Source organism: Nelumbo nucifera, chromosome 5 (assembly GCF_055504915.1).
Source record: "Nelumbo nucifera cultivar China Antique chromosome 5, China Antique-T2T, whole genome shotgun sequence".
Classification (NCBI taxonomy): domain Eukaryota; kingdom Viridiplantae; phylum Streptophyta; class Magnoliopsida; order Proteales; family Nelumbonaceae; genus Nelumbo; species Nelumbo nucifera.
Genome location: NC_142653.1, coordinates 79,805,496 through 79,815,384, shown reverse-complemented (window position 1 = coordinate 79,815,384; position 9,889 = coordinate 79,805,496). Strand labels below are relative to the sequence as shown.

Below are 9,889 nucleotides of genomic sequence, written 5' to 3'. Positions count from 1 at the left end.
ATCCCGGTGTTGGGGGTTGGTCCCATAGATTCCATTTTTACAGGAGTTATTATAATTAAACATGATGGAACAAATTACCTTGCGTGGACAGAATCCATTAAGATCCATGTTTGTAGTAGAGGTAAACTAGGATTTCTAACGGGTGGTAAGGCGATGCCGGATGAGTCTGACCCTACATATGAGAAATGGATGTAGGACAACTACATAGTTATTGGGTGGTTGGTAAACTCTATGTAGCCCCATATAAGTCAACACTATCTATGGATGGTTTCAGCCAAGGAGATTTGGGATAGTGTGATAGAGACATATTCTTAGAAACTAAATGTTGTAAGGGCCTACAAACTAAAGAGTGATGTGAAGAATTTAAGACATGGGGAGAAGAGTGTGGCTGTCTATTATTCAATGTTGAAGTCACTATGGTAAGAGTTGAATGTTATGGAAACATTTGCATTTTAAAACACCAAAGATGCCAAAATTTTCAGGAAATTTGTGGAAAGAAATAGGGTGCTTGAGTTCCTTATAGGACTCAATCCTGAATTTGATATTATAAGGTAGAATATCTTGGCCAAGGATGATGTGTCACTTGCACAGGCATACTCTATGGTGAGCAGTGAAGAGTGCAGGTGACAAGTATAGCTACAGACCCCACCTCCTCTAGAACATTTTGCACATGCTGGAATAAAACCAAAGGGGCTGAATGAGAAAAAGGAAGTGATATGTGAATACTGTAAGAAGCCGAAACATACTAAGGATTCTTGTTGGAAGCTTCATCCAAATATTCTTCCTGAGAGGTTTTGGAACAACAACAACTCTAAGAAGGGTGGTTAGTTTGGAAAATCTAAGAATGCAAATGTTGCCATAGTGTTTGAATGTAAAGAAAAATATGTTGTGGAATAGTTGGTAGTAGTGAAGGTAGAATTTGAGAGATATGGGAAATTGATAAATCACTTGGACTGTTGCATCTTCCTCCTCAGGCACCCCCTCTACATTCGGTTTTTCCCATTCAGGTATTTGTGCTTCTACAATTCATGCTACAGTCTCAGGTAATCGCTGAATTCCTTAGATTATAGATTTTGGTGCATTAAACCATATGACTAGCCTACCCAACCTCTTTTGCTCATACCAGCTCCTCTCAAGTAGAGAGAAGATTTCTCTTGCCGATGGGTCTCTTGCTCCCATATCTGGCAAGGGGAATATTAAAGCCTCTGATTCACTTGTTTTATCCTCTGTCCTTCATGTTCCCAAAGTTAGCACTAACCTTTTATCTATTAGTAGTTTAACCAAATCATTGAACTACAACATAACTTTCTTTCCTACTTATTGTGTTTTTCAAGACCTGAAGTCTCAGAAGACGATTGGGAGTGGCCATGAGGCGAATGTGATATACTTGCTGGATATCTCTGATCAAAATCCTGAACTACCTGGTGGAGTTTCTTTGGAGTCTGTTTTATCAGAGTCAGTTAATAGAGTCATGATATGTTATTTCAGATTTGGTCATTTGTCTTTTTTAGCTTTGAGTCATTTGCTTCTAGAAATGTTTAAGGGAATATCCCTATCGAGTCTTCATTGTGAGTCATGTGAGCTTGCTAAACATTGTAGACAAATTTTTCCAGTGAGTAATAAAAGATATGTTTATCCTTTCCATATTGTGCACTCTGATGTGCGGGGGCCATATCATTTACCTGCTATGGGGGCTACAAATATTTCATTCTTTTTATTGATGATTTCTCTCGTTACACATGGATTTACCTTCTGAAATCCCAGGATGAAGTACCAAATATTGTACAAAAGTTTCATGAACTTATTCTTACCCAGTTTAACACTCGGATCAAATATTCCGATCTGATAATGCAAAAGAATATTTTGAGAAGAGTCTCGCCTCCTACTTTGATACCTTTGGAGTTATTCATCAGAGTTCCTGTTCCTAGACTCAACAAAATGGAGTGGCGAAAAGGGAAAACATACATGTGGTTGAGGTTGTGAGGAGCCTTCATTTTTCTTCCCATGTTCCTGTTAAATTTGGGGGTGATGCTGTTCTTACAGCTGCATACTTGATAAACCGAATACCTTCTCAGGTTCTGGGGTTTAAAACTCCCTTTAGCTTGCTTTTTCCAAATGAAGTTATGTTTTCTCTTCCTCTCCGGGTGTGTGGGTGCACTTTCTATATCCATGTACACAAGTGTATCTTTTTGGGATATGCCTCCACACAGAAGGGGTACTGTTGTTTTGATCCAGTTCGTGGCACTCGCTTTGTTTGTAGAGATGTCACATTTGCAGAGTCAGTCCCTTTCTTTGGTACTTCTGTTGAGGGGGAACATTCGAACGAGTTGTTTGCATTGTCACCATCTATTCCTCTTCCAGTTCCCATTAAATCTTCCATAGAGTCTAATCTAGTTGAGTCATCTATCCCTGCTCCCCCTCCTCCTCCTACTCACCCCCTTCTTTTCTTTCCCATCCTATTATCTAGAGGTGGTACGTGAGACAGACTCAGAGACATGCAAGTTGTTTCCACGCCTTCAAATGTGCCTCTTGCTCCTTCTATCACTATTGAGATAACAAGTCAGCCATTTTCTACCACTTCAAATACCTTCCCTGACCTTGATCTCCCTATTGCCCTTCGTAAAGGCAAATGGAAATGCACAAATCATTGTATTTCCAAACACCTATCCTACAACCTCCTTTCCCCTTTCTACTATTCCTTCATTACCTCTATTTCCACACATGTAACTCCTCGGTTTGTCCAGATGCCTTATCCAAACCAGAATGGAGAGATGCTATGATGACTAAACTAGATCTTTGCATAAGAACAATACGTAGAAAATTGTGGATTTTCCTGAGGGTACTGTTGAGATATATAAGGCCCATTTGGTTGCTAAAGGATATATTCAGATGTATGGTATTGACTACTTAGAAACTTTTGCCCCAATAGCCAAGATGACTTATGTTCGGGTTTTGCTATCTTTAGTTACTGCTTTTGACTAGCCTCTTCATCAGTTTGATGTAAAGAATGCCTTTTTGAATGGGCACCTAAATGAAAAAGTCTATATGTCTTTACCTCTAGGGGTGTACGGGAAAGAGATGTAAGGAAAGGTCTGTAAACTGAAGAAGTCTCTTTATGGCCTTAAGCAATCTCCTAGAGCTTGGTTTGATAGATTTCGGGCTGCTCTTGTTGCTTTTGGATACACATAGACTTAGTCGGATCATACTTTGTTTGTTAAGAGGAGAGATTCCTTAGTGACCCTCCTAAATGTCTGTGTTGATGATATTGTGGTTACAGGAAATGATAGTCAGTATGTTGTTCATCTCAAGAGTTTTCTTAACACTGAGTTTGAAATTAAAGACTTGAGAGAACTCAAATATTTCTTTGGAATTGAAGTTGCTAGATATAAGGATAGTATCTTCATTTCTCAATGGAAGTATGTTCTTGATTTCCTTGTAGAGAGTAGGAAACTGGGGGCTCGACCTGCTTCTACTCCTATTAATCTAAATCATTTGTCAATGACTGAAGGTGAACTGTAGCCTGATAAGGGGGTGTTCCAGAGACTGGTTAGAAGTTACTTTACCTTTGCATGACTCGACTAGATACCTCCTATGCAGTTAGTGTAATCAACCAGTTTATGCATTCTCCTAGAGATACACATTTAGCAGCTATTGAGAGAGTTTTGTGCTATTTGAAAGGGAGTCCTGGGGTATCTTGTTTGCTAAGCATAGACACATGAAGCTAGAAGCATACACTGATGCTGACTGGGCCGGATGTATTGATGATAGGAGGTGTACTTCGGGTTACTGTGCTATGGTAGCAGGGAACATTGTATCATGGAGGAGTAAGAAGCAGTCTGTAGTGGCAAGATCTTTAACTGAAGCGGAATACAGGGCAATGGCACATGGAGTTTCTGAACTTCTGTGGTTGAGATCATTTTTAGATGAATTGGGTATAGATTGTGAGAAGCCAATGATGTTATATTGTGACAACCAGACTGTTATCAACATTGCACACAATCCTGTTCAACATGACAGAACTAAACACATTGAGGTTGACATGAATTTTATACGAGAGAGAGTTGCCTCAAGAGAAGTTTGTCTGCCATTTGTTGCTTCTAAAGAACAATTGGCTAATGTTTTGACAAAAGGTGCTCCTAATGGAAATCTGGTTCATTATATTAGCAAGCTGGGCATGATGGATATCTATGCTCAGCTTGAGGGGGAGTGTAGAGAGACTGGGCCAAATGGGCCCTAACCCATCAGTGTCTTTCTTATTAGTTCTTTCATGTTATGTTTTCTTATTGGACCTTTTCTTTATGGGCCTTTAGTTCTTTTTATGTTTTTCTAAGTTTAGTGCTGATGTGGGTGCCTACATAAGGGCCTCCTTGTAATTTATGTAACTTAAGTATGTTTTATAAAAGATAAGAGTAGGGGAAAGAGGGGACATTCAAACTTCTCCTTTCTTCTCCAATCTTCCTCCTTGTTGTTGTCTCCTTCTTCTTCTCTGATTTCTTTTACTTTATTCTGAAATATTCTATTGATTTTATTATTTTTGAATCACATATGGGAGTTTTTGGTTAATTTTCTCTTAAGTATTCAATGAAGAGTTGTTTTTCCTATTTATTTTGGTTTTGATTCTTTTCTTTGAAGCTTCTTTGAACGTGGTTTGTTTTCTATACTGCGCCACATATCCCACATGTGTATACATTTGCTAATATATATAAAGAAACATACATTAAGAGATTAGAACACGAATGTGGAGTCCCACTATTGTCTTATAATCAAGGTTGTGTTTGGTACCATTAATTGTGGTTTCTTGATGAAACATTTGGGGTTGATGAATTGAAATTGGTGTTAAAATATGAGTTGTCATGTCACATAATCAGAAACGTTTTGGATTGATCAATACAAATTGTTGTTGTTACTTACAATATCAAATTTGATGTTCAACTCTAAACAACAACGATCAGTCTCCGCATGCATCTTTTTAAGTTGAATTGGCACCCTTATGTAACGTGACAACTCATCTTTGTCATCAATTTTTATTAATGTTGACCCCAAATGTTTCATGAAGAAACTGCAATGATACCAAATACCCCCTAATCTAACTCTACAAATATTTCAATAACGTTTCAGTTAGGGGTGCAACTTTTGTAGATTAGGGTTGGGAATTTGTCAGAATTTCAATGGACCCAACCCGAAGTCTGAGTCCGAAATAGTGTAAATTGTGGACTCAGGCCGACCTGACTTGCACCCCTTGTTTCAGTAAGTAATCACACAAGCAATATATCGAAAAAGAATTAAAATCAATTAATCTTTTCTACCTCAGGTTACATATTAACTGATTTAACCCCAATCACTTTTACAACATTGATTTACAGCAAAACAATGACCCTTCACAGATCCCTACCCTTCGCTCTACTTCTAAAATAGAGAAGCATAAACTTCCTTGAAACTAGGGGAAAATGTATAATATTGAACAACCACATTAGCCGTCAATATCCTCAACTTCCAAAAAAGATCAACAACCCCAGTACCAACCCTCTTCCCTCTTTCGATCTCCCCTCCCCATTTCAACCATTCATAGAGAAAGTTCAATCTCAGCCATCAATGATCTTGTGGAAGGCATCTCCCCTTCGCTAATTAAGGAGTAGAAGTCATCGTCATTGTCCCTTTCTTTTAACTCTTCGATCCTCTCAACTGCTTCCTTTATATCCCACCTCTTATCCGTATCAGCCTCACAACAACACAACCCAATGTTCAATAGCTTTAACACTTCTCCTTCAGCGTTCTTTGTCCCTTCCATCTGTTTGTCAAAAATTTCCACTGCGCGTTCTTCTCTAATAGCAGAACTGACCCAACATGCCAAATCTTCATCGCTTCCCTTATTACCCTGCTTGGAAATGCTGGCAGCAGGGAACTTACCCGTCAGTATCTCCAATATCAGTATGCCAAGACACCAAACATCACTCTTCTTTGTTGTGCGTCCACACTGCGCATACTCGGGTGACTTGTATGCCACCATGAGATGAACAGCGTGCTCTTGGTTGATTACTGGTAATAGGCCATAATCTGTTAGGAGGGGTTCAAGAGACTCGTTTAGTATCACATTGGAGGACTTGAGGTGACCATGTGGAAGAGTTAGGTTAGGTAGCTCATCGTAGAGAAAAGCCAGGCCCTTGGCTACTCCTTTGATGATGTTCAAGCGGGTCGGCCAATCGAGCCGCAGCTCGCCTGTAGTTTGTTTTCCTGGATACATGAGACCATGAAAAATAATTAGGCATGAATCAATGAACCAGGTAATCAAGATCAATGCTTGCTGCATGCATTTATATGCATATCAGTAACATAAGCATGGAGATGACCATATATTAGGGGTATTCACGGGTCAGTTCGGTTTGATTTGGTTCTATGCTATTGGGTCAATTGAACTGATCTGGTTGGATTGGGAAGTTGGTCATCCAAAACCGATTGATTAATGATGAAAACCCGCCAGTTCAGGTTGATTTTTGGTTTGATTGGTCAGTTCAAAAAAATTAAATTTAAAAGTTAAGTTTAAATTTAAAGAATTGTAATAGTATTATTAAAACGTAAATTAAAAAAACTAAAAATTACAATATAAAATATTTTAAACTAGGAAATATGGGAATTTTCTCACTCTCCCATATTAATATGTGGTCGGGTTAGTTCTGTTTTAGTTGGCTTACAAATGATCAAACCAAAACTGACTTAACCTCTTGGGTTAGCATAAAAACTAAACCGAAACAGACCAAAATAATTAGAAAACTGACTAACTTGGGTCGGATTGAGTCTGATTGGTCTGTTTGGTTGGTTTGATCAGTTTGATGAACAGCCCTAACTACCATGTATGCAGAAAATTAACTTCTGATAATGAATTACCATGAAGTTTACTGGCCAAGCTTCCATTTCCAATAAAGTCAGTTACCAACAGCTTCTCTTCCTTTCTATAATAATAGGCCATAAGAGGAAGTAAGTTAGGGTGTGTTAACGTCCCTAGCCTCTTCATGTACTCTTGAAACTCCTCTCTTTCTATATTGTTCATGTATTTGTACCTCTTCACAACTATGGCCGCCCCATTTGAAAGAACAGCCTTGTAACAAGATCCAAAGCTGCCATTGCCCAAAATTTCAGCTGAGGCTCTAAGCATGTCATTTAACTCAAATTTTTCTCTATCATCCCTCACAAAAGTCAGCTTCGCCGGAGGCTCAACCTTCTTGTTATTATTACCCGAGTAACCTGATGTCCCGCGTTCCATTTTGTCTCCTTCACAAGTCACTGCTCTTGTCTGGTTGTCATTTTCTGGGGCCTTACCCGATCGCGATTCGCCTTGGCGGTGTAGAACAACAAGAACGGCACCAAGGATCACTAAAGCGAGGCCTATGCAGATCAAAATGATGACGGTCTTTGACAAAGGAGACTTCTTGTTCTTGTTGGAGTCGCATGACTTGAGAGGCTTCCCACATAGACCATCGTTGCCTGATGTTAGGAAAAATAAACAAATTATTAATTAGAACAAAATGAGATTAGACATGGGAAATGCAAGAAGATAGATTCATTTGCAGATAGATTGATGGTCTGATCCATTTGATGCTGAGTTTTTGATATTTGGTCTCTTGGTTGGAGAAATTTAGTAGTAAATTTGCTGATCCCTCTGAACATGGAATACATCCTAGCTTGTTGCCCATAAACTCTACCTTAGTGAACCTTAAATTCTTCTAGGTGAATTCATGTGAAGGGTACCATTTGCAAGGGCTTAAGCTTCGGTTGAGTTTCTATTAGCTGATTTGCTTTAAAGAATCAGCTTCAAGTGGGAACCATCAGACATATTTGGTTGAAATATGGTCAATTTGGGCTTGCCTTTAGTTGATCAGACGAAGCTTTATTGAGAAAAGCTTTTTTTTTTCTCTGAAATACAGCTAATTTGGGCTTTTCATGTTTTCTGCCAAACATAAATAATCTGTCCGGATGGGGCTACATTGCAAACCCAGTCCCATTCCAATAAATTTTTATTTATTCATTTATTTATTTTATTCAATTTAATAAATTATTATAAAAACATTAATTTTTTTAAGAAAAACTAGGGCTGAACCAATGGGTTGGGTGTACCAAATGGAGCTAAATTGATTGGACATAATTATAACAGTTATGGTTCCATGATTTTGTCTAAATTAATAATTGGGTTTGCTTTTGTTCTTACCTATCCAAAACTGATTTAGATCCGGAACCGATTATTTTATGGAAGTATATAATTTTTAAACTCTCTTGTAATTTTTATCATGTTTTATGTTTGAAATAATAAATTTGATAGATAGTAAATAAGATAATATTAGTTAAAAAATGTTTAATTTATTAACATAAAAATAATTTAGTAATATTTTAAATTACTATTTGAATATAATCAGGTCTATGATTTTATCCCAATTAAATAATTGGTTCAAGACTGGTTCTATTTAGACCGACTCTTTGACAATCCTAAACCAAATTGGGGCCACTATAGTTTTTTCCTATTTCACCCCTGCGAAGTGGACCCTACTCCACCCGCTAATAATAATAATAATAATAATAATAATAATAATAATAATAATAATAATAATGTGAAGAAGAAGAAAAGAATTATGGATATTACTAGTGGAGAAAATCTTTCTGAAGAAGCGGGGGGGAAGAAAGTGAACTACCTGAAAAACTACTTGAATCCATATTGCTTAAACTGGCTGGAATGGGACCTTGCAAATAATTATTTGATACGTTCAGTAGTTGAAGACCCTTCTGTTGAAAATCGGGTATATTGCCTTCAAACTGGTTTCCATCAAGCCTCAACTCCAAAAGCTTAGACAACCCCAGAAGTGAAGATGGAATCTTACCACTAAAGCTATTATGTGACAAATAAACTTTCTTCAACAATCCCATTCCTGCAAAAGCCCCGTCCGGGATCTCGCCGGAGAACCGGTTGTGGGATAAATACAACGACTTTAGTGCTCTAAGCACTTTTACTTTAGGCATGGGACCATCAAAACTGTTGTTCATGAAACTTAAGCCCCGCAAGTATGGCAAGCCGACAAGGGAATCGACGTCAATTTGGCCTGTTAATCCCATGTTCTCTAGCTTTAATGACCATATTCTGTTTCCTTCCCAGCATTTCACACCAACCCATTTCCCCACGCACGGGTTCGTAGATGAATTCCAATTGGATAGTGCAGCGTCGTTGGCTAGGGACTTCTTAAACTTGAGGAGGATATCTGCATCAGGATCGCCGGAAGATACAATGACAATGCACAGAAGGGTGATAAGGAATGCATTCAGAAGCCAATATGGGTCACCGCCGGCCATGGACGGGGCTGTGCGCGCTGCGTGCGCGCGTTTATTGATGTCCTCAGAAATATTGAGTTTTGGGACCAGGACAAAGAAACTTGAATTGAGGTGGGTTTTGATGAATAAGGTTTCTTGGAAGAGAGAGAAAGAGGTTGAGGACGGATGGGAGTTTGAAGTGCTAAGAATAGGGTGGGGGTGACTTTAGAGGAGTAGTGAGGTTGGATAGGGGCAAATGAAGGGTTGCCAGATTGACGAAGTCTACCTTGTTCATCTCTACAGATGTACCTACGTTTTAGATTAGCTGTTACAAGAGAGATACAAGGCCGGCCTTTGAATTATATTTGGGCAGTTCTTATTAAGAAGAGAAAATGCTAGCTGCTGATTTAGCATTTGCCGTTTAGAAAATATAATATATGTATATATATATATATATACATATGTATATTAACACCTGATAAGAGTCAATTAATATGGGAATTCTCATTCTCTTGGCACGATCATGCAAATTAATGATCTACCAATTTCAATTCAAGCACATATGGCGATCTATCTACTTCTGGGTTTTGTTATTTATTTA

General features: G+C 38.3%; 1 protein-coding gene across 1 annotated transcript; it reads right to left on the bottom strand.

The window, feature by feature from the left end:
• Positions 1–5,269: 5,269 nt before the first annotated feature.
• Positions 5,270–9,420, bottom strand: LOC104594006 (pollen receptor-like kinase 4). Its single transcript, XM_019197135.2, has 3 exons — positions 8,679–9,420; positions 6,883–7,479; positions 5,270–6,231 (listed from the first exon to the last, which is right to left on the bottom strand). The coding sequence occupies exons 1-3, from the start codon at positions 9,328–9,330 to the stop codon at positions 5,564–5,566; spliced, it is 1,917 nt and encodes a 638-aa protein (XP_019052680.1). The 5' UTR covers positions 9,331–9,420; the 3' UTR covers positions 5,270–5,563.
• Positions 9,421–9,889: the final 469 nt, after the last annotated feature.